Source organism: Heloderma suspectum, chromosome 2, assembly GCF_057233095.1.
Source record: "Heloderma suspectum isolate Gila_16-S chromosome 2, 16-S_ref, whole genome shotgun sequence".
Taxonomy (NCBI): Eukaryota; Metazoa; Chordata; class Lepidosauria; order Squamata; family Helodermatidae; genus Heloderma; species Heloderma suspectum.
Window position 1 is genome coordinate 337,671,166 of NC_139459.1, and position 24,115 is coordinate 337,695,280.

The following is a 24,115-nucleotide window of genomic DNA, read 5'->3' on the forward strand; positions in this document are numbered from 1 at the left end:
CTATAGTCTCAGACAATGGGACTAGTGAATTTAAAACATTTGCAGACAAGAACCTTATTCAGGCCGTCACCATTGCACCTCATCAGCCCTGAGCAAATGGCCAAGCTGAATAGATGTGCAGACAACAAAAGATGTCCTGAAGCACATTGCAGGAGGAGACTGGCCCACACGCCTTGCCAGGTTTCTCATTGCTCAACATGTTACTCCTTTTGCAACAACAGAAGTCAGTCCTGCAGAGTTACTTATGGGGCTGTGTCTAAAAACTTGCCTTGACTGTCTCCACCCAGACTTAGCTGAAGACTTACAGAGCAAACAGGAGCAAGCTCTGGATGCTGTTTCCCAACTCCTACTCTCCATTCATTTGCCCCACAATATCAGGTGTTTGCTAGGCACGACAAGGCTGCATATTGTCACCCTGCTTATTTAACTTATATGCAGAGTACATCATGAGAAACGCTGGGTTGGATGAATCACAGGTTGGAATTAAGATTGCTGGGAGAATTATCAACAACCTCTGATATGCAGATGATACCACCCTAATGGCAGAAAGCAAAGAAGATCTAAAGAGCCTCTTGTTGAGGGTGAAAGAGGAGAGTGCAAAAGCTGGTTTGAAACTCAACATTAAAAAAACGAAGATCATGGCATCTGGTCCCATCACTTCCTGGCATATAGAAGGGGAAGAAATGGAAGCTGTGACAGATTTTACTTTCTAGGGCTCCAAGATCACCGCAGGTGGTGACTGTAGCCATGAAATTAAAAGACGCTTGCTCCTTGGGAGGAAAGCTATGGCAAACCTAGACAGCATAGTAAGAAGCGGAGACATCACCTTGCCGACAAAGGTCCATCTAATCAAAGCTATGGTTTTCCCAGTAGTAATGTATGGCTGTGAAAGCTGGACTATAAGGAAGGCTGAGCGCCGAAGAATTGATGCTTTCCAACTGTGGTGCTGGAGAAGACTCTTACGAGTCCCCTGGACTGCAAGGAGGTCAGATCAGTCCATCCTAAGGAAATCAACCCTGAGTGCTCATTGGAAGGACAGATACTGAAGCTGAAGCTCAAATATTTTGGCCACCTAATGTGAAGAGAAAACTCTCTGGAAAAGACCCTGATGCTGGGAAAGATTGAATGCAAAAGGAGAAGGGGATGGCAGAGGATGAGATGGCTAGATAGCATCACCGATGCAATGAATATGAACTTGAGCACACTCCGGGAGAGAGCGCAGGACAGGAATGCCTGGCGTGTTATGGTTCCACGAAGAGTCGGACATGACTGAACGACTGAACAACAACAATGGTGCTGGACCAAGGTGGGTTCCTTCCTTTGTCATTTAGGTCACTGGACCTGTGTCATACAAGGTCCAGTGTGCACATGGGTCAGTGTGGCATTGTCATGCTGACCAGCTGAGAAAGCCTTCTGGCCAGAGTGGGTTATCATCAGGAGACGTAGCTGCTGAAGATCTATCTGGAACTGATGAGTTTCTCTCATTGCCTGTTGAAGTGCCAGAACCACTAAGCAATGGGAGCAATACTCCTTCCTTTCCTACAGCAGTTACTGAAAGGAAGTCATCTGAGCAATCTACACCTACTAGTTGACTGCAGACACCATGCTGTTAAAGGGTTCCTCCTTGTTGGTTGAAAGACTGATAGATAAGGGGGAAGGAATCTTATGTATTCTATGGGGTACTGCAGGTTAGTTATTATTTTTGAACCTTGGCAGCTCCTGTAGAATTAGGAGCAGCAACAGTGGGTGGAGTTTCTGCTAAGCCCTCTCTTCTGTGTGTGCTCAATAAAGAACAGTTGTGTTTGAGGCCTGCTGATTCTTGCAGTTATTCCTACTTTTGCCATGAAGCTCACTGGGTGACTTTGGGTCAATCAGTGAGGGCTCCTTCACACTGAGCTTTTATCCTGCGATTGAGATTGCTCCTTCACGGAAGTTTGTGGGCTCTTTACATGACGCCGTGATCATTCAAAGCATCTCCTGCACTAAAAGCCCTTTGCTCCATTTTTAAATAGATTGCAGATAATGAGCTATCAAATTACCCCACTGTGTTCTGCCTCAGTTTCCTCGGTGAAAAGAGTAAAAACGGCAAGGAGTGAGATCAATGAAAGATAATGGGGAGAAGGAGGGAGAAGGAGGGAGAAGGGGGTGTGGGAAAAAGAAGCACGTGAAAAAGAGATGTGATCCTGGAAGCAGAAAGCCCCATTTTAAATGCAGGATTTTAAGCTGCTGTAGAGATGCCCTGAGTTTCAATGTAACCTGTCTCACAGAGTTGTAATGACAAAATGGAGAGGAGGAGGACCATGTAAGCCACCTTGGGTTCCTTGGAGGAAAAGAATGTGGGATATAAATGTAATAATAAACAAATAATAAAACACCTACTAATGCAGATAACAGCTGCAGATCAAACTGCAGTTAAAGGAACAGCTATGGGACCAGTTCAAAAGTTGCCAACCCTAGGGTGAAACTGCTCATAATAAACAGCATGTGAGGTTGAGGTTCAACAGATGAGACTTCTGCCATCTTTGCAGCCCTGCAGTAGAGGAAGCCCCTTCATGGATCACTGCCTTGTTGTGGCGAAGGGGCTTGCGTAACTCAGTGAAGCCATAAGCTATGCCGTGCAGGGCCACCCAAGACGGACAGGTCATGGCAGAGAGTTCTGACAAAATGTGGTCCACTGGAGAAGGAAATGGCAACCCACTCCAGTATTCTTGCCAAGAAAACCCCATGGAACGTATCACAAGGCTAAAAGATATGACGCCGGAAGATGAGCCCCTCAGGTCGGAAGGTGTCCAATATGCTACTGGGGAAGAGCAGAGGGTATTTCCAAGTAGCGCCAGAAAGAGTGAAGCGGCTGGGCCAAAGCCGAAAGGACACTCAGCTGTGGATGTGTCTGGTGGTGAAAAGAAAATCCGATGCTGTAAAGAACAATATTGTTTAGGAACCTGGAATGTCAGATCAATGAACCAAGGTAAGCTGGAGGTGGTCAAACATGAGATGGCAAGATTGAACATCGACATCTTGGGAATCAGCGAACTAAAATGGACAGGCATGGGCGAATTTAATTCAGGTGACCATCATATCTACTATTGTGGGCAAGAATCCCTTAGAAGAAATGGAGTAGCACTCATAGTCAACAAAAGGGTGGGAAAAGCAGTACTGGGGTACAATCTTAAAAATGATAGAATGATCTCAGTACGAATCCAAGGCAAACCATTCAACATCACAGTAATTCAAGTCTATGCCCCAACCACTGAGGCCGAAGAAGCTGAGGTTGATCGGTTCTATGAAGACCTACAACACCTTCTAGAACTAACACCAAAAAAAGATGTCCTCTTCATCATAGGTGATTGGAATGCTAAAGTAGGAAGTCAAGAAATCACCGGGATAACAGGCAGGCATGGCCTTGGTGTACAAAATGAAGCAGGACAAAAGCTAATAGAGTTTTGCCAAGAGAACATGCTGATCATAGCAAACACTCTTTTCCAACAGCACAAGAGGCGACTCTACACATGGACGTCACCAGATGGTCAATATCGAAATCAGATTGATTATGTCCTTTGCAGCCAAAGATGGAGAAGCTCCATACAGTCAGTAAAAACAAGACCTGGAGCTGACTGTGGCTCAGATCATGAGCTGCTTCTTGCAAAATTTCGGCTTAAATTGAAGAACGTCGGGAAAACCACTAAACCGTTCAGGTATGACCTAAATCATATCCCTGATGAATATACAGTGGAGGTGAGGAATAGATTTCAGGGATTAGACCTGATAGACAGAGTGCCTGAGGAACTATGGACGGAGGTCCGTAACATTGTTCAGGAGGCAGCAACGAAATCCATCCCAAAGAAAAAGAAATGCAAGAAAGCAAAGTGGCTGTCTGATGAGGCTTTACAAGTAGCTCACGAAAGAAGGGAAGCGAAAAGCAAGGGAGAAAGGGGAAGATATACCCAACTGAATGCAGAGTTCCAGAGAATAGCAAGGAGAGACAAGAAGGCCTTCTTAAATGAACAATGCAAAGAAATCGAGGAAAACAACAGAATGGGAAAGACTAGAGATCTCTTCAAGAAAATTGGAGATCTCAAGGGAACGTTTTGTGCAAAGACGGGCATGATAAAGGACAAAGAAGGCAGGGACCTAACAGAAGCAGATGAGATTAAGAAGAGGTGGCAAGAATACACAGAAGAACTATACAGGAAAGATCTGAATGTCCCTGATAGCCATGATAGTGCGGTCACTGAACTTGAGCCGGACATCCTAGAGAGTGAAGTCAAGTGGGCCTTAGGAAGCATTAGTAACAACAAAGCTAGCGGAGATGACAGTATTCCAGCCGAGCTATTTAAAATCCTAAAAGATGATGCTGTTAAAGTACTGCATTCAATATGCCAACAAATCTGGAACACTCAACAGTGGCCACAAGACTGGAAAAGGTCAGTTTACATTCCAATTCCAAAGAAGGGCAACGCCAAAGAGTGTTCAAACTACCGCACAATTGCGCTCATTTCACATGCCAGCAAGGTGATGCTCAAAATCCTACAAGCTAGGCTTCAGCAGTATGTGAACCGAGAACTACCGGAAGTACAAGCTGGGTTTAGAAGAGGCAGAGGAACTAGAGATCAAATCGCCAACATTCGCTGCATCATGGAGAAAGCAAGTGAATTCCAGAAAAATGTCTATTTCTGCTTCATTGACTACGCTAAAGCCTTTGATTGTGTGGATCACAACAAACTGTGGCAAATTCTTAAAGTGATGGGAGTACCAGACCACCTTACCTGTCTCCTGAGAAACCTGTACGAGGGTCAAGAAGCAACAGTAAGAACCAGACATGGAACAACCGATTGGTTCAAAATTGGGAAAGGAGTACGACAAGGCTGCATATTGTCACCCTGCTTATTTAACTTATATGCAGAGTACATCATGAGAAATGCCGGGTTGGATGAATCAGAGGTCGGAATTAAGATTGCTGGGAGAATTATCAACAACCTCCGATATGCAGACGATACCACCCTAATGGCAGAAAGCGAAGAGGATCTCAAGAGCCTCTTGTTGAGGGTGAAAGAGGAGAGTGCAAAAGCTGGTTTGAAACTCAACAGTAAAAAAACTAAGATCATGGCATCTGGCCCCATCACTTCCTGGCATATAGAAGGGGAAGAAATGGAAGCAGTGACAGATTTTACTTTCTTGGGCTCCAAGATCACCGCAGACGGTGACTGTAGCCATGAAATTAAAAGACGCTTGCTCCTTGGGAGGAAAGCTATGGCAAACCTAGACAGCATAGTAAGAAGCAGAGACATCACCTTGCCGACAAAGGTCCATCTAATCAAAGCTATGGTTTTCCCAGTAGTAACGTATGGCTGTGAGAGCTGGACTACAAGGAAGGCTGAGCGCCGAAGAATCGATTCTTTTGAACTGTGGTGCTGGAGAAGACTCTTACGAGTCCCCTGGACTGCAAGGAGGTCAAATCAGTCCATCCTAAAGGAAATCAACCCTGAGTGCTCATTGGAAGGACAGATACTGAAGCTGAAGCTGAAATATTTTGGCCACCTAATGCGAAGAGAAAACTCCCTGGAAAAGACCCTGATGCTGGGAAAGACTGAAGGCAAAAGGAGAAGGGGACGGCAGAGGATGAGATGGCTAGATAGCATCACGGATGCAATGAATATGAACTTGAGCACGCTCCGGGAGAGAGCGCAGGACAGGAAGGCCTGGCGTGCTATGGTCCATGGGGTCACGAAGAGTCGGACACGACTGAACGACTGAACAACAAGTAGAGGAAGATGCATCTGTTGAACCTGAACTTGGCTCTTGGCTATTAAAGGGACAGAAGCCCTCTAGTTATCAGGAGTTGGTGGCTAAGTAAGATGATTGTGTTTGACAAGTGTTTATCTTTCTGTCCCTGCCTTTCTACCAAGTTTTCCTCCTAAAGCTACCACTTCTCTTTAAGAGAGGAATACAGGTGCTCACACACACAAACCAATAATTGTTCACAAATTTAAAATTGCACTTTGGCCTGGCATTGAGATTTGATCTTTAACATACATTGTCATACATATTCAAACTTCTTTCTATAATTGTGAGGACTACAATATGTGCTTTGTTGTTGTTGTTCAGTCATTAAGTCCTGTCCGACTCTTCGTGACCCCATGGACCATAGCACGCCAGGCCTTCCTGTCCTCCGCTCTCTCCACAATATGTGCTAGGTTCTTTAAAAAAAAAACACAAGGAGTCCTGACAAATCCAAGAAGCCATTTTCTGAACAAGATTCCATGAAGCTGTGTAGGGATTAGAATAATCTTGTGCCATAGAGGAACATACATGTCTTTTGACATAAACTAGGACTGTGATCTTTTTCAGTTATGTGTATCAGTTCCACTAAAATAAATAGATTTTACATCTGCATATCTGCGTGCAGGACCATACCTTTAGAATTGCAACTCATCACACAACCATACTCCTACATGGAAATGCCTAAGGGGAGTAAATTTAGGGGATAATCGCCGTTCATGCACATTTTATATGTTAAAAATAAAACAGAACTTCAAAGCCAGTACTTGACAATAGCCCTAAGCTCTGTGCCCTGAAGGAGAGAGAACAACAGTGGTGGAAGCTGTCATAGATGGAAATAGAGGAAAATGTCCTTCTTTAATGAAATGTTGCATTTTTTTCATATAAGCTCTCTGAAAATATAAAATCTCATTTTCTGAGCCTTAGAGATCCAGCTGGTAATCAGCACAAAGCTGAATCTCCACAGCCATCTCTGAAGCATGAAGTGCTCTGTGTAATAGCAGAGAATAACAGGACAAATTGGTGCCAAATTTCATCAAAATTGTACAGTGCCAAAGTAAATAACAAAGATGGAAGTGTCTTAAATGAAAGCCAATGAAACTTCAGAAGAATTTTGAAGAGAAAAGGTACAATTGCATGGTTTTTTGTCATGGTCTTTGCGATGGGGATAAAATAATTTAATATCATCATGATGAAGGCTCTTAATAGACCTTTTGTTGCAGTGATGGCCAGGGGGAACAATCCCAGAGAGGAAGGGCAAGGGAAGGATGAATGTCTACATGCGTACTGGTAAAGGGGGGGCTCGGTCAGGGATCAAGGCTTGCGTGTTGTATTTGGCTGTTGATCCCTCCTCGTGGCTTCTAGGCCCTACTATTCCAGCTGTGTTTCTCCTACACATACTTGGCCTGTGTCTTCATATACTCTCCAACTCCATGTTTTCTTACTGCATATACTGCTGACATGCACCTAATTTGTACCTATTACTGAAATCTATTTATTAGCTGATTGACATAGTATCATATATTTTTTGGCCTAATACTAGTTGTAACAAAACTTCTTGGTGAATAATGAAATTTTAAATTCTGCAGATCATATTGTTTGGGAACTAGATTTGTATAACACAATAAACATCTTGAGATTTGTGCTAGCTAATTATTAAAATATGTTTTTGGGATGCTAGGGAAATGTTTTTTTTAAGGTAAGGCACTCAAGTGGATTTACATGATTAGTATGGATAGTACAGTAACTGCCATGCAAAATCAACAATGGTAGCACCAACCCACTATGTTTGTTAATGGGTGCTTCCAAATGGTGGGTGCTACCAATCAAAACGCACTGTGCAGCTATTCCATCTTTTCCTCCCCAATGGACTATTTTCTTGTTTAAAAAAAGATGAAAGAAGCAATGGGAAAATATGGAAGGGTTACAAATTGAAGACAACATCATCTGGACCCCCTGTAAAGTTCTGTGACTGAGGCAGAGTGATTGCACAATAAAAGCTTTGTCTGGAAGCACCCAGTGCTTGGGTTCGCATGACACGCAAACTCACAATGGGTTGTTGTCTGAAACAACCCATGGTGGGTTAGCATGTCATCCGAATCCAGAACAGTTTTATCAGGGTGGGTTGTTTTTCCCAAACAACCCACCCTGATAATCCACAGTCTGCAGTAGGGGTTGTTTTACCCATGATGGGGAAAGGGGCACTGAAAGAAAAGAGCTATGATCGCAATCAGAGCAGGGATAAGGGAGCTTGGTGGCAGACAAGATGGGTTCTGCCACCACGTCCCCTGGGATGGAGGACTGAGCGGGAAGGGAGGAAAACAAGCTACACTCTGTGGGTGGTGTGCCTGATCGTATGTCAGGGGCACCACCCACCCACTGTGGTTTGTTTGCCAAACAACCCCCAGTGTGTAGCTTGTCACCGACAATGTGCTGGTGTGTCGTGCAAATGCGCCCAGTATCTCTTTTGAGAGGTATGTCCAATCCTAATCCCTTTTTATCTCTATCATATTTGGCAGTAGCATCTGGAAAAGCCCTAAGTTGAATGTTAAAACTTGTTGGAGTTTGAGTGTGTTCTGTCTACATCTGTGGCTACTGATGGGGTGGGGGTGGGGCTGATTTGGACTTCAGGTTATGGGCCCAGCAGCCAATAAAGAAAAAGGCTTTTGCAAAAAATCACTCAGAAACCTGTGAGTACTAACCATCAGATAGATAAGGGAGAAAAAAAATATCTCAGAGGGTGGAATGATGGCTGAAAGGAATATACATGCAGCCATGGAAAAACTAGGTACCAGGAACTACTGATATGGAAGTTCAAGATGGAAATGGTGCTAGTGAAAGAGGACTTGTGGGAGGTTTTGAAATCAGTTCGCCCCGCAGAAAACCCCCAGGACTGGGACAAAAGGGACAGAAAAGCAAGGGCAACAATTGCTCTATCAATCCAAAATGACCAGTTGCTTCACATCAGAAATGAGAAAACAGCTAAGGGAATGTGGGAGGCCATGCAGAAAGTGCACCAGCCTACCAGCATAAATACAAAGCTCTTCTTGAAGAGCTGTTTAAAATGAGACTCGAGAAAGGATCCAGCTTGCCAGACCATGTAAAATTGTTGAGAAGCTGCAGGTGATTGGCTCAGAGACCCCAGAGGAGGATGTCATGGCCATCATTTTGTGCAGCCTAGATGGCTCCTATAAACCCAGCCTTGGAAATGCGCCCTGAAGCAGAGCTAAAATTGGACTATGTAAAGGCCAGGCTGAGTAGTGAGTGGAATCGCAGGATGGAAAACATGGCCAACACCTCATGTAAGAGGACAAAGGCTAGGCCAGAGACAAAGGCCATGAGGGAATCAGGACAAGTCCTTAAGGCAAGGACAAAAGAATGCTACAAGATCGGGGCCAGGACACGTTTCAAGACAGACTGTCCTGAAAACGGCCTCAAGAGGGAGCCAAAGAGCAACAAAGGGCAAGATAGAGTAAACTGCAAACTGCACGAGCAGCATTCCTTCCGATCCATTTGCCTTGAAGTAACCAGAGCTCAAGAGGCACAACCTAGTTTGGGTGCTGGACTCAGGAGCTAGCAACCACATGACTAGCCAGAGGGAGTTCTTCAAGGAACTAGATCACCAAAAGCAGGGTTACATTTACCTGGCTAATGGGAAACAGATAAAAGCAGGTGGAATAGGAGAAGCCACTGTAGGCTGTATAGCACCACCACATGGTGGGAAAATGAAGCTGAGAGATGTCTTGTGTGTGCCAGACCTGGAGGGGCACTGGCTCTCAGTAAGAATGCCTACAGCAGATGAATTTGTCCTACTTTTCAAAGGGGATGAATGCCAAATCTCCAGAGAAGGAAGGTTGTAGGGCAATGCCAGAGTAAGGAGCTCTATGTATGAGTTTGCTGGCAGCAGAGAAGAGTCCAAGAGGGCAGACCACATACCCCACAACAGTTGCATCCACCTCTGGCACAGACACATGGGCATAGACACATGGAGGCAGTGAAGGAGTTGGTGACCAAGGAACCCACTGCACACTTACAGATCCTAGCGTGCAAGTCAAGGATAAGCTGTGGGTGCTTCATCAAGAACAAGTCCAAGCAAGCTCCACTATTCAAGGCAAGTGAGAGCAGAGCCAAAGAACCACTGGAGCTCATTCACTCCGACCTCTGTGGACCGATGGAGGCGATAACCCCCGGAGGGGGTAAGTACTTCCTCACCTTCATTGATGATTACTCCAGGTTCACAACAGTGTACATCATCAAGTGTAAGGATCAAGTACTGAACAAGCTAAAGGAGTTTGTTGCAGCAATCAAGAACAAAGTCCACAAGACATTGGGCGCTATTCGTACCGATAATGGAGGAGAGTACATCAGAAGAGAGATGGAAGCGTACCTCTGGGCCCAAGGCATTTCGCACCAAAAGACGGTCAGCTACTTGCCGGAACAGAATGGCACGACTGAGCGGTGCAACAGATCACTCCTAGACATGGTAAGAAGCATGCTGTCAGATGCAACTCTACCATTCAAATTCTGGGGAGAGGCGGTGCCTACAGCAGCCTACATACAGAACAGGCTGCCAACCAGGGCCACTAGGAAAACATCTTACACCATTTGCGTCCCTGTTCACAAATATTTGCATAGCCTATCACATAAAAAAATAGGGACACAAATGGCGTACTAGATGCCATTTACAGCCGTAAAGCTGGTAGATTAACCTAAATGCATCCGTAAATGGCTGCATTTTGGCTAATCTACCAGCTTTACAGCCGCAAATGGCACCCACTATTCCATTTGCGTCCGGAGACTTACTTATAGCGATACAGCATGGCAATGGCAATGGTTGTATCAACATTCAGCAGTGATGTGAAACAGGCAGCCGGCTCTGCAGGATCGATGCAGAGTGGAGCCGGCCTGGACAGATTCCGGGGGGAGGAACAGATCACCTCCCCCTATGGGCGGATTCCCCCATGGAATGACAGGTAGGGAATCCGCCCATCCCTACACCAGGATTTGTAGATCCAGGAGGGGCAAGGAAAGTATGCAAACTGCACAAAAGCATGTATGGATTTAAGCAGGCCTCCAGGGCCTGGAATGAGAAAATTAATGGAGGCCTAGTAAATCTGGGTTTCACCAAGGGGAAAGCAGACTCCTGCCTCTATACCAGGAAGAAGAGGGGCAGGTGGACATACATACTGGTGTATGTGGACCATTTGGTCCTGTGCTATGAGTGGGAAAGCGATGGCATGGAAATCATGCTCAGACTGAAGCAGAACTTTGAAATCAAGGACCTGGGTCCAATAGTGCACTATTTGAGTACACAGGTCGAGGGGGATAGTGGGAGCTTCCTTCTTAGTCAAAGAGAAAAGATCAAAGAAATGCTGCTAGAGTTCAGAATGGCAGAAGAGAAAGAGGTCAAGACTCCCATGACCACAGATCACCTGAAGGGGCGAGACGACGACATCCCACTGCCAGATAATCAGCAGTATCAAAGGACCATTAGTAAGCTGCTATTCATTGCAACAGTTACCAGACCAGACATAGCTGCAGCCATGGGCATCCCGAGCAGGAAAGTGGCCAAGCCATCTCAACACAACTGGAATGGAGTGAAGTGTGTGATGCACTACTTGAGAGGTACCACACATACAAAGCTCAAACTGCCCAGAAGTACACATGCAAGGCTGATCGGGTTCTTGGATGCAGACTGGGTGGGCAATGAGTCAAACTGCAAGTCCACATCAGGAAACCTGTTCACATACAATGGCAGGGCTATCAGTTGGTCCAGTAAGAAGCAGGCAGTAGTGGCCATGTCTTCCACAGAAGCAGAATACGTGGCAGAAGCCAGTGCATGTCAGGAAGTGATTTGGCTTAGACAATTATTCACTAACATGGGACTGGAGAACATGCAAGCCACAGTGCTATATGAAGATAATCAGGAGTCCCTAAAGCTGTCATCAAGTGAGAAGCTAAGACCATGGACGAAGCACATTGACGTGAGGCATCACCTTATAAGAGACTTAGCAGAGCAAGAGATGATTGAACTGAAGTATTGCCCCACTGAAGAAATGGTAGCAGATGTGCTGACAAAGCCTCTGCTGGAGGAACTGCACCAGCGCCACCTGATGGGCATGGGATTAGTGCAGTGACTCATTGCCCCGGAGCAGGGGTGTTGGAGGGACTAGGGCCATGAGTCACTTAACCTGAATTTGAAGGGTTAATATGTACCCGAGTTAGGTGGGAGGGGATCTCTGAGAGGTTTTTCTCCCTTTTTCCTTTTCTCCTCTCTCTACTCTCCTATTCTTCTTCCTTCTTCCACCTGCAAGTATTGCTGACCATGGGACTGACCTCGGCCAATTTACGTTGAGATGTAAGCTTGTTATATCTCCAGTAAAGTCTGTTCTTAACCCACCATTCAAGTGTGTTCTGTCTACATCCGTGTCTACTGATGGGGGGCTGATTCAGACTTCAGAACTGACCTTTTTTGCATGTGAGTCTTAAATTACTTTGTGTTCCAATCAATTTATAATAGAATGTAAAATTCCCTGTGGCGAGAAGTTAAGTTCAACATTGGACATTTAGTTTTCTTCCATGCTATATCCTACATTTATGGCATTCACATTCACACATAGCACAATTATCATAAGAGAGCCGCAAATATGCTTTCATAGAGCACTGCCTTGTTGTGGCGAAGGGGCTTGCATAACTCAGTGAAACCATAAGCTATGCTGTGCAGGGCCACCCAAGACGGACAGCTCATGGCGGAGAGTTCGGACAAAATGTGGTCCCCTGGAGAAGGAAATGGCAACCCACTCCAGTATTCTTGCCAAGAAAACCCCATGGAACGTATCACAAGGCTAAAAGAGATGACGCCGGAAGAGATGAGCCCCTCAAGTCGGAAGGTGTCCAATATACTACTGGGGAAGAGCAGAGGGAATTTCTAAGTAGCGCCAGAAAGAGTGAAGCGGCTGGGCCAAAGCTGAAAGGACACTCATCTGTGGATGTGTCTGGTCGTGAAAAGAAAATCTGATGCTGTAAAGAACAATATTGTTTAGGAACCTGGCATGTAAGATCAATGAATCAAGGTAAGCTGGAGGTGGTCAAACATGAGATGGCAAGATTGAACATCGACATCTTGGGAATCAGCGAACTAAAATGAACAAGCATGGGCGAATTTAATTCAGGTGACCATCATATCTACTACTGTGGGCAAGAATCCCTTAGAAGAAATGGAGTAGCACTCATAGTCAACAAAAGGGTGGGAAAAGCAGTACTGGGGTACAATCCCAAAAACGATAGAATGATCTCAGTACGAATCCAAGGCAAACCATTCAACATCACAGTAATTCAAGTCTATGCCCCAACCACTGAGACCGAAGAAGCTGAGATTGATCGGTTCTATGAAGACCTACAACACCTTCTAGAACTAACACAAAAAAAATGTCCTCTTCATCATGTTGTTGTTGTTGTTCAGTCGTTCAGTTGTGTCCGACTCTTCGTGACCCCATGGACCATAGCACAACAGGCCTTCCTGTCCTGCGCTCTCTCCCGGAGTGTGCTCAAGTCCATAGTGTGCTCAAGTCCATCCTCTTCATCATAGGGGATTGGAATGCTAAGGTAGGAAGTCAAGAAATCACTGGGCAAATCGTGGCCTTGGTGTAGAGAATGAAGCAGGACAAAGGCTAATAGAGTTTTGCCAAGAGAAAACGCTGATCATAGCAAACACCCTTTTCCAACAGCACAAGAGGTGACTCTACACATGGACATCACCAGCTGGTCAATATCGAAATCAGATTGATTATGTCCTTTGCAGCCAAAGATGGAGAAGCTCTACACAGTCAGTGAAAACAAGACCTGGAGCTGACTGTGGCTCAGATCATGAGCTTCTTGTTACAAAATTTCAGCTTAAATTGAAGAACGTAGGGAAAACCACTAAACCATTCAGGTATGACCTAAATCATATCCCTTATGAATATACAGTGGAGGTGAGGAATAGATTTAAGGGATTAGACCTGATAGACAGAGTGCCTGAGGAACTATGGACGGAGGTCCGTAACATTGTTCAGGAGGCAGCAACTCAATCCATCCCAAAGAAAAAGAAATGCAAGAAAGCAAAGTGGCTGTCTGATGAGGCTTTACAAGTAGCTGAGGAAAAAAGGGAAGTGAAAAGCAAGGGAGAAAGGGGAAGATATACCCAACTGAATGCAGAGTTCCAGAGAACAGCAAGGAGAGACAAGAAGGCCTTCTTAAATGAACAATGCAAAGAAATTGAGGAAAACAACAGAATGTGAAAGACTAGAGATCTTTTCAAGAAAATCGGAGATCTCAAGGGAACGTTTTGTGCAAAGACAGCCATGATAAAGGACAAAAAAGGCAGGGACCTAACAGAAGCAGATGAGATTAAGAAGAGGTGGAAAGAATACAAAGAAGAACTATACTGGAAAGATCTTAATGTCCCTGATAGCCATGATAGTGAGGTCACGGAACTTGAGCCGGACATCCTAGAGAGTGAAGTCAAGTGGGCCTTAGGAAGCATTACTAACAACAAAGCTAGCGGAGATGGCAGTATTCCAGCTGAGCTATTTAAGATCCGAAAAGATGATGCTGTTAAAGTGCTGCACTCAATATGCCAACAAATTTGGAACCCTTAACAGTGGTCATAAGACTGGAAAAGGTCAGTTTACATTCCAATTCCAAAGAAGGGCAATGCCAAAGGGTGTTCAAACTACCGCACAATTGCGCTCATTTCACATGCCAGCACGGTTATGCTCAGAATCCTATAAGCTAGGCTTCAGCAGTATGTGAACAGAGAACTACCGGAAGTACAAGCTGGGTTTCAAAGAGGCAGAGGAACTAGAGATCAAATCGCCAACATTCGCTGGATCATGGAGAAAGCAAGGGAATTCCAGAAAAACGTCTATTTCTGCTTCATTGACTACACTAAAGCATTTGGTTGTGTGGATCACAACAAACTGTGGCAAATTCGTAAAGAGATGGGAGTACCAGACCACCTTACCTGTCTCCTGAGAAACCTGTGCGAGGGTCAAGAAGCAACAGTAAGAACCAGACATGGAAGGAACGATTGGTTCAAAAGTGGGAAAGGAGTACGACAAGGCTGCATATTGTCACCCTGCTTATTTAACTTATATGCAGAGTACATCATGAGAAACGCCAGGTTGGATGAATCACAGGTCGGAATTAAGATTGCTGGGAGAATTATCAACAACCTCAGATACGCAGACGATACCACCCTAATGGCAGAAAGCAAAGAGGATCTAAAGAGCCTCTTGTTGAGGGTGAAAGTGGAGAGTGCAAAAGCTGGCTTGAAACTCAACATTAGAAAAACGAAGATCATGGCATCTGGCCCCATGACTTCCTGGCATATAGAAGGGGAAGAAATGGAAGCAGTGACAGACTTTATTTTCTCGGGCTCCAAGATCACCTCAGGCAGTGACTGTAGCCATGAAATTAAAAGACGCTTGCTCCTTGGGAGGAAAGCTATGGCAAACCTGGAGCTGACTGTGGCTCAGATCATGAGCTTCAGCTCCAGCATAGTAAGAAGCAGAGACACCACCTTGCCGACAAAGGTCCGTCTAATCAAAGCTATGGTTTTGCCAGTAGTAATGTATGGCTGTGAGAGCTGGACTATAAGGAAGGCTGAGCGCCGAAGAATTGATGCTTTCGAACTGTGGTGCTGGAGAAGACTCTTACGATTCCCCTGGACTACAAGGAGGTCCAATCAGTCAATCCTAAAGGAAATCAACCCTGAGTGCTCATTGGAAGGACAGATACTGAAGCTGAAGCTGAAATATTTTGGCCACCTAATGCGAAGAGAAAACTCTCTGGAAAAGACCCTGATGCTGGGAAAGACTGAAGGCAAAAGGAGAAGGGGACGGCAGAGGATGAGATGGCTAGATAGCATCACCAATGCAATGAATATGGACTTGAGCACACTCCGGGAGAGAGCGCAGGACAGGAAGGCCTGGCGTGCTATGGTCCATGGGGTCACAAAGAGTCGGACACGACTTAACGACTGAACAACAACAATGAAAACTGTCAAAGAACAAAGAAAAAGCATGCCTTCAAGTCCACACAGGCTTATTACAGTACACGTCCATGCCATCACACTGAAGACATTACAGTATTCAGCAGTTTTAACCACAAGCTCAGCATTTTATTTGGAGGGGGTGGGGAATGGATCATTACAAAAAGAAAAATATTCAAGAAAGATTGCTCTCTCTCTCTCTTTCTCCTCCCCTTAGCCTTCTCAACTCTTTAGCAGGATATTGAAACAATGAATAGTTAATAAGTCATTGCATCTGCATAACGAAGGTTGAAAAATCTTCCCTTGGAGAATATGTAGCTCATGGATTATTTACCTAGCTGTTATGATGGAAATTTTTTTAGCTCCCTGTAATTTCCCAAGTAAGTGAAATTCCCATGGTGTTTATATATTACAAACATTGGTTTTGCCTGCATATTTTCATGCCCTTCTGACAGGAGACAAATACAGAACATCTTTGCACCCCAAGGCTAAAGTAAATCATTATATAAATTATAAAGCTACAATTGGCAAAAACTGTTGGTACTATACTTTCTTTAAGGCCAATAATGCAGTATGGTTTGCAAAATCCTCTGTCCGTTAGGGTAGAGATGGTGGCCAAAGATTCTAAGGATGCAATCCTAAATACAGTTACTAGTAAGTCCTATTGAAATTGTTGGGAGTGGGACTTCTGAGTAAACATTCACAGGATCATTCTGCATGTATAGGACTTATAAAAATTTAGACACCAAACTGCACAGCCTCCCAATTGACCTCCAGAATTTTAATTCTGCTGGGGCAAAAACATAATGTGTCTGCAGGGAAATCAACAGAGCACAAGGTTTCTGCATGCACTGAGCTCGATTTGAGCTAGGAGAAGTCTGAGGGGCAATTTAAATAGATTAACCTTTGCCCATCTCTGATATGTTATGGAAAAAATATGTTAGCGCTTCTTCCACCTTTATATCTTTTAAAGGAAGCCAGTTTGTAAAAGCTCTTTTGAGATAATGCTTCAGACCTTAAAAGTGTGACTGTGTGAAAATCCCCCTTTCTTGCTTCCTTTGAACTTTTAAATGAGATTTCCTGTCTTGATTTTGTTTTTTTATGGAATGAGCAGAGGTTAGCAAATGGGAAGACTGCAAGTATAGATTTCTCTGCTGGACAGTCATCTGGATGAGAGACTAGTCAAAGCCTCTTCTGCATCAAAATACCAGGAGCTGCCAGCCAAAATTAAATTTCCTTTGCACAGCTTTGTCCAGCCCTTTGTCAGCACCTACTTTAAAAAATTCATTTGTGTTACATCATAATGACAAAAGAACTGGAGGCATGAACTGCATGGGACTAGGGTTAATGCCATGGTGTATTAGGAACTTAATAGTGCAATCCTATCCCCAATTTATGCTTGCTGGGTGAGATAGGATAGTTCCCAAATCCCTATTCACTAGTAGAACCCAACACTATGCTGGCAAGGGAGGAAAAGTACATTGGTGCAACCCTTATGCTAGTGCAAGGGGAAAAACTGGGTGGAGTTGTGGGCAGAGGAGTAGATGCTATGCTTGCTTAGGGGTCAGACCTATCCCCCATCCCATCCCCCCAAATGGCATAACATTCTGCCAGGATGGTGAATCTCTCATGGTGCTGAAATGATGAAGATACTATGATTTATTTACAAAAGCAGCTAAATTTTCTGTTGTTGGGCCTAACACATTTTCAGTGTGAAAACTCTTTGTCAGAGGCAATAATCTCCTGAATGAGGAGCTTCTTTGTCATTTGGGAGAACACACTGCCCCATGTTTTTAGAACAATGACTATACAAGTCAAGGTTTTGGTGCACATTGCAAGCTTTGGGCACATTGCACAAAGGGAGCACCTTGCACAAACAAAAAACATCCAACAGTCAGGGAGAACAAACACAATAAAGATCGAATAACATTTGTCTTCTCAAAGTGCCCTAGGATGATAACCAGCAGACAATGGCTTTGGATATTGGGCGGTATAGAAATGTAATAAATAAATAAATAAATAAATAAGGCAATCATCCCCATATATGATGCTCCAAAAAATCCTTTGGACACTACAAACATATATCAGCATTATACTAGTTTAACTGTCATTATTGTTGTTGTTGTTCAGTCGTTAAGTCGTGTCCGACTCTTCGTGACCCCTAAAGAATCCTGGAAATTGGTGCTACATTGAGAATTCTGTTAGTGACCCCAGCCCCACTATTAACTGAGTTGCAGTTCCCAGAATTCCCTAAGGAAAAGGAATGTGCATTAACAGTGCTGTGTACAAATGGCATCTCAAACTTCTGCACCCTATTTGTGGGCAGAGAAACTGGGTGAACAATTTAACTGAATTTCTCCAGGGGGAAGAGAAATTCTCCAACAGTTTCTCATAAGCAGGTCTTATAGCGCAACTTTTCTTTTTCCTCAGGGTTTTTTGTTTTTTTGCACTGCCACAGCAAGTTGCAACAGTATCATCTGTGTTGTTACCCTAGCTTCAGTTTTGCATTCTCCACAATGCAGGTGGGAGGAGGGCAGTTGTTGTGTCTAACCGCAGGGAACAGGTGGAGCTAGTGCTGTATGAAAATATGTCCTCCAATTCCCTGAAAGTTTTCTTCCCCCATGAAAGAGGCTTCCATTTTTCTGCTTCATCTTCAGGGCATTTTATAATTTATATTAAATGTATTCTGATGGTGCTTTGAGCATACCGAATCACTAATCACTGTGAGGTGGCCAAGGGTGCTGTGTGTGTGTTGTATCTCTCCATTATGCATCTCTCCATTGCTCTGCATCCTCCCAGGCTGCCTGTGCTTCCTGAAAAAGTCCTGTGGGAGAAATTACCTCATATCTTCTTCTAGGCTTTAAGTGAATTGCAGAAAACCAAGGCGACTACAGGCTGCTAGAGATATGACTGTAAAATGAAAGACAGGACACGCTCCTTGGCCACCTCATAAATAAGGTAAACGCAAGAACCTTGAACCCAACCCATGAGAATTTCTCCAAAATGTTCTTCTCCTTTGAGTTTATTTTTGAAAGCAATTTATTTTCTATCAAACTGAATGAGAATGGCAGAAAAAACGTAGGGAAATTTTTCAGCACAGCACTAGTTCTAAACCAGTCTGGAAGCATCCTATTAGAGGTCACCTCTTTCCAGCTTAAACCACCTTGATTTTTTGTTTTGTCTTGATACATTATCTTTTTGAGCTGTAGCTCAATGTTAGGCAACACTCAAATGTAATTTTTGCTACGTTTATATAAACTGACTTATATAAATAAACAATTGGTATCTTTGTGTTATTTTCCTCTCCTGTGAAGAGAAACTTGTGGGGTTTGACTATTCTTCATGGGAAGATGTGAGAGGTGTGGGAGGGACTTGGAGGAATGGGATTCCCAAATCTCTTCAGGGGACAGAGGAGAGTTCTGGGCTCTCTAAGGTAGAATCGAGCGTTGTGAGGGGATTAAGAGCTCTTGAGTGAAATTCCTGTGAGGTTGTGTTGCTGCTGCTGTTTGAACTGCTTTTCAGCGTTTTCTTTAAAAGTTAAACGCACCAAGCCTTTGAATTTAAAACAAAATGCCAGAAATACAAAGATAAGGATATAAATCTAATTGAAGTATGTGAGGGTTGATACTCATACTCCTTTTGCGAGATATTTATTATTTACAGTATAACTCTAGATCGAATTAGATTCCTGAGCAGTGAACAGTAAAAAGAGAGATGTGAGATATGAGGAGGCTTCAAAAGCAGAATTTCTTTTTATGCACCCTGATCTTTTCCTCTTTAAATACTAATACTATATGTACTGTAGATACAGTACATATATACATACACACACATATACATACATACATACATACATACATACATACATATATAGCTAATACAAAGAATTAGTAGGGGCAAGTATGAGGAAAACAGGATTACCCACTACTAAATGGACTTTCTGAGGCGAGGGAAATGGGATGAGGACACCCCTGCGTGAAGCGAAGGGATTAAAGCGCCCCTGGATCGATGCGAAGGGATCATGGGGGCGCCCGTGGGGTGGGGGTGGGGCGTGAAGGCCTGACATTTTCTGTGGGAAAGAGTATTACGTCATTCTACCCACGGACTAAAGGCGTTTTATTTTTCCTGAGGTACTGCCTCGATGAAGAGGGGGTGGGGCTTTGCCTGAGACTCTGGGAGAGAGTGGCGTGGCGTGGCGTGGCGTGGCGTGGCGCTGCGAACGGCTGGTGCGACTCTTGCAAGCACCACTATTACAGCCCGCGTGGGGCTCCGCCGATTATTGCGCGAGGAAAGCAGCGAGCATGCGCAATCCGTTCTGTGAGGGCTTCGTTAAGGAGGCGCGCCCGATGAGGCGGCTCGCGCGCTGCTGAACTCCCGCGTGCGAGGCGAGAAAGCTCCGCTCCGCTCACTGGGAGGCATCGGGATAGGTGTCCCACGCCGGCCTCCCCGGAACACTACATCGAACTCTAGACCTTGAGAGTTTTAAGGGGAGGAGCTCTCGCATCTCCCCAATCCAGGAGGGGGACCGCTCGCCTCAGAGAGGGGCTGCCCAGACCCCAAAACAATCAACCTTGTGGCACGCCCCAACTTAAAAGTCTAACAGATTTCTTGTGGCATAGGTTTTCAGGAACTAGAACCCACTTCCTCAGTTGCAGAAACATGTCCTCAGATGGTACCCTCAGGCGGGCGGGCACGCGCGCACACACTGGTATAGAGAAAAACATATTCTAGACAACAGCTTATGTCACGGTAAATATGTACCGCAAACTCTTAGTTATTTTGCTGCCACAGACCAACATGGGTACCCCTCTGAAAGTTGTCTTTTTAGGGCGTTACTGCTGTTCCCTTTAATCCAAAGAAGGGTATTATTCCCGCCTTTTTTTTCTGTCAGGGGTCCTATGCTTTTAACAGCTGAATGGGCAGGCAGAAATTTAACAGGTGGAGCATTTCCTGACAGTTCAGGAGCTCTGTCAGACAAAAAAGGTGGCAACTTTAATCCAACACAAGGGGGAATGATTCCCCCAATCCAAAAGACGGACATACCTCATTTTAAATATGTGCACACAGAAGGAAGATAGACAGATTCCTAGGCCAAGGTCTCAGGTTGCAATATACTTCTTTCCACAAAACAACCTTGTAAGGAGGGCCAGGCAGAGACATGTTGGCTTGCTAAAGGTTACTTGAGGTAAATGCCTTAAGAAAAATCTCGGGTCCCAGAAAAAGTAAATGCTCATGTGCTCTCCCCTCCTTCTGGGCTATTCTTTCCACTTGTTAGTTACCTGCTAGCTTTTATTTCTGCTGAGCAAATGCACTAAATGCACACACAAACACACACTCGGCTAATTTTGACTGCATCTTAGGATGTGTCTGTGCAAGTGTTACAAACACCTACTGGATAGTGTGTCAATAGTGATGCATAACATATCTCTGCACTCCTACATTACTGCAACGTTTTGTGAACCCTCCCATTCATTAAGGTAATCTGAGGAAGCCCTGTTTTCTAATAGGAAAGGATCACCTAGCCTTTGAACAACATCAGCAACAGAGTGATGGATGTCAGCATGACTATGCAGTCCAGGCTTCCCCAACCTGATGTCCTAAAGGTGTGTCAGGCTGCAACTCCCATCATTCACAGCTGAATGATAAGAGTTGCAGTCCAACACATCTGGAGAATACCCAAGTTGGGGAAGGCTGCATTACACTGTTCACAGCTGCTTTACAAACCATTTGCTTTTTTATTTTATTTTTTAGCTCTGCAAAGGCTGTGTGCCCTTGATACTTTTGCAATGCTAGAGTACACATCTCCCTTTTCCACGAAAAGGTAAGAACAAGACTGGGGTATTACTTCACATCAAAACTACCATGGTAGGGGATTGTTTGTCTTGTTTAAGAGAAACAAAGTTTTTGTCTACTTTCTGAGTGGTGTGATTTAAGCATTCCATGACAGTCAGACTGGAAAAGATGAACAGTCAAAGGATTAAATTACATACTACATTAAATATGTAGCATGTAGCTGATCCTAACTTTAAAAAAATCTTTATTGTAAGTGTGTGGGGGCCCAATCTGGTGCCAATAGATCTTTTTCTTTCTTTAGTCTCCATAGTGGGGGGCAGGTTGAATTGAAGGGGGCGGGGAAGCAGCTGGGTAGGGAGTTTTAACTTCCCCTACCCATGCATGGTTTTCCCAATATGGATTGGGGCCCTGCATGCTTACACTAAGGTTAAAAAAGGAGATTAAGATCAGCTGCACACTACACATTTAACGTAGCATGTAGTTTAGCCCTTGAGAGACCATAATTGCGGTTGGTGTTAATAGCCTGCCCTAGAACTTCTGCTGTATGGCAGAATGTTAATCTTGCATGAAAACCCCTTGGGTGTCTACAGACAAGTAACTGTATGCTTTCAGATGAGGCTTTTATAGCACCATTGCCTTGCCTTGTTCATGGAAGTTTATGGAAAGTCCAGACAACGTCAACTTCTACTCGTGACCCTCCCACATTTTCTTATTGCTTCTTCCATCTTTTTCCTTAATGCAGAAAATCTGTTTTTAAACAGATTTTTTTTAAAAAAGACTGTTTAAAAAAGATGGAACTGTTTTTAAAAAAGATGGAACAGCTGCACAATGCCTTCAAATTGCTCAGCGCTCGGAGTCCTCTGTCTACTAGCACCCCGATCTCTCAGCCTCACTTACCACACTGTTGTGATGTTAATATACAGCTCTGACTTTCTGGCAAGGGATACAAATATTAAATAATAACTGAACTTAAACAGTTGATTTATTTGGCAGTGCCCACTCTCAGTAGGGATAGGGTAGTCTTGGAGTAGGGTGGCCAGCACCTGACACAAAGAGTGAGGGTGCTTCCAAATGGAGGGCTCCTAGAGCTACCAGTCAGAAGGCAGTGTGTGCCTCTTCTCGGTTTTTCCTTAATGAATTTTCTGTGGTAAGAAAAAAGATTGAAGAAGTGGTGGGAAAACATGGGAGGGTTACAAATAGAAGACATCATCTGGACAATTCTATGAATGAGAAAGAATGATGGCACGATAAAAACCTCATCTGGAAGTACCCTGAGGCTTGTTTTAACAGCTCCAGGTAAGAGAAGCAGCATTTGAGAAGTATATATCCCACTTCTGTACTACAGCAATCTGAGCACCCATCCTTTTATACTGATTAAATTTACACTGGGGCCAGAAGAATTAGTTTTGAAAATTCATCAACTTTGAAAATACTGTGATTACCCTTCTATTCTTAGAGGGGACCTGCCTCCCATTCTCCAGTTTTTTATGGCAGTTCAGGGGAGAAACATCTGTTGAAACGCATGTATATATAAACAAATGTATGAGAAACAAAACAGTTCATACTACAGACTTCATATATTTGTCTTTATCTTTTAACAGACGAGCCTGAGAAATGAATTTGAATCTATGGAACATCAAAGATATGTTTAGCACTCCCACAAAAATAGGGTAAGTGGCTTATTGCTGCTGCTCTTGTATCATTACTGTGTTATTTATCATCATCAGTGTCACACAATTCAAATCATGATGTCTGATTCTGATTTGGAGGCCAACTATGGTTTGTTCAATTTGGACCTCACAAATTATGATGACTGTGAACCAGGAAGTGGAGAAGGGAATTGACATATACAAGGGGAAGAGGGAGGTGGATAGAGAAGGAGGGAGTGTGCACCTGCAGCACATTCCTGTCATCCAAATTGTGGTTTGACCGTGGTGTCTGAATTGAGCCTTTGAGATAATACATATGGTACAAATTGATTCAGATACGAACTAATAACTGCTCACTTGGGTGATCCACCCATGTGAGCAGTGAAATGGCAGCGAATCATAGGAATGTCAGAACTGGTTTGCGGGATCAGACCAAAGCCCATCTAGTCCAGCATCCTGTTTTTTACAGAAGCCAGCCAGGTACCTCAGGAAGTTTACAAGCGGGACATGAAGGCAGCGGCCATCCCTTGTCTCTAGCATCTAGTATTTAAAAATATACTACCTCTGTATTTGGAGGTTCCATTTAGGTGCTTTCCATGGCTAATATTCACAGGAGATGTGGAGGCATATTGCACATCTGTGGCATGCTGGGGATAAGGAAATTTCTGCTCAGGAAAGCTCCCGCTGTGTCTTCTATGAATATAATTCTACAATGTTACACCGCTCAGAGCAGTTATCTGTGTATATCAGAGCCGTTTGTGTGAACTAGCTCTCAAATGATCAGGACAGCGCATTGTCCTTGCTTTTAGTGTAAGACGTAACTGCTGCCCTAGTGAATTTAGATTAAAAAGAATTTATTAGC

At 44.1% G+C, this 24,115-nt stretch overlaps 1 protein-coding gene across 1 annotated transcript in view; it reads left to right on the forward strand.

Moving 5' to 3' along the window:
- Nucleotides 1-24,115, forward strand: part of IHO1 (interactor of HORMAD1 1) — an 80,779-nt gene that overhangs the window by 12,305 nt on the left and 44,359 nt on the right. Inside the window, exons 2-4 of the mRNA XM_084840572.1 lie at nucleotides 18,611-18,769; nucleotides 21,563-21,632; nucleotides 23,206-23,274. Coding sequence (XP_084696698.1) covers nucleotides 23,219-23,274 — 56 coding nt within the window. The 5' untranslated portion in view covers nucleotides 18,611-18,769; nucleotides 21,563-21,632; nucleotides 23,206-23,218. The remainder of the gene's footprint in view (nucleotides 1-18,610; nucleotides 18,770-21,562; nucleotides 21,633-23,205; nucleotides 23,275-24,115) is intronic.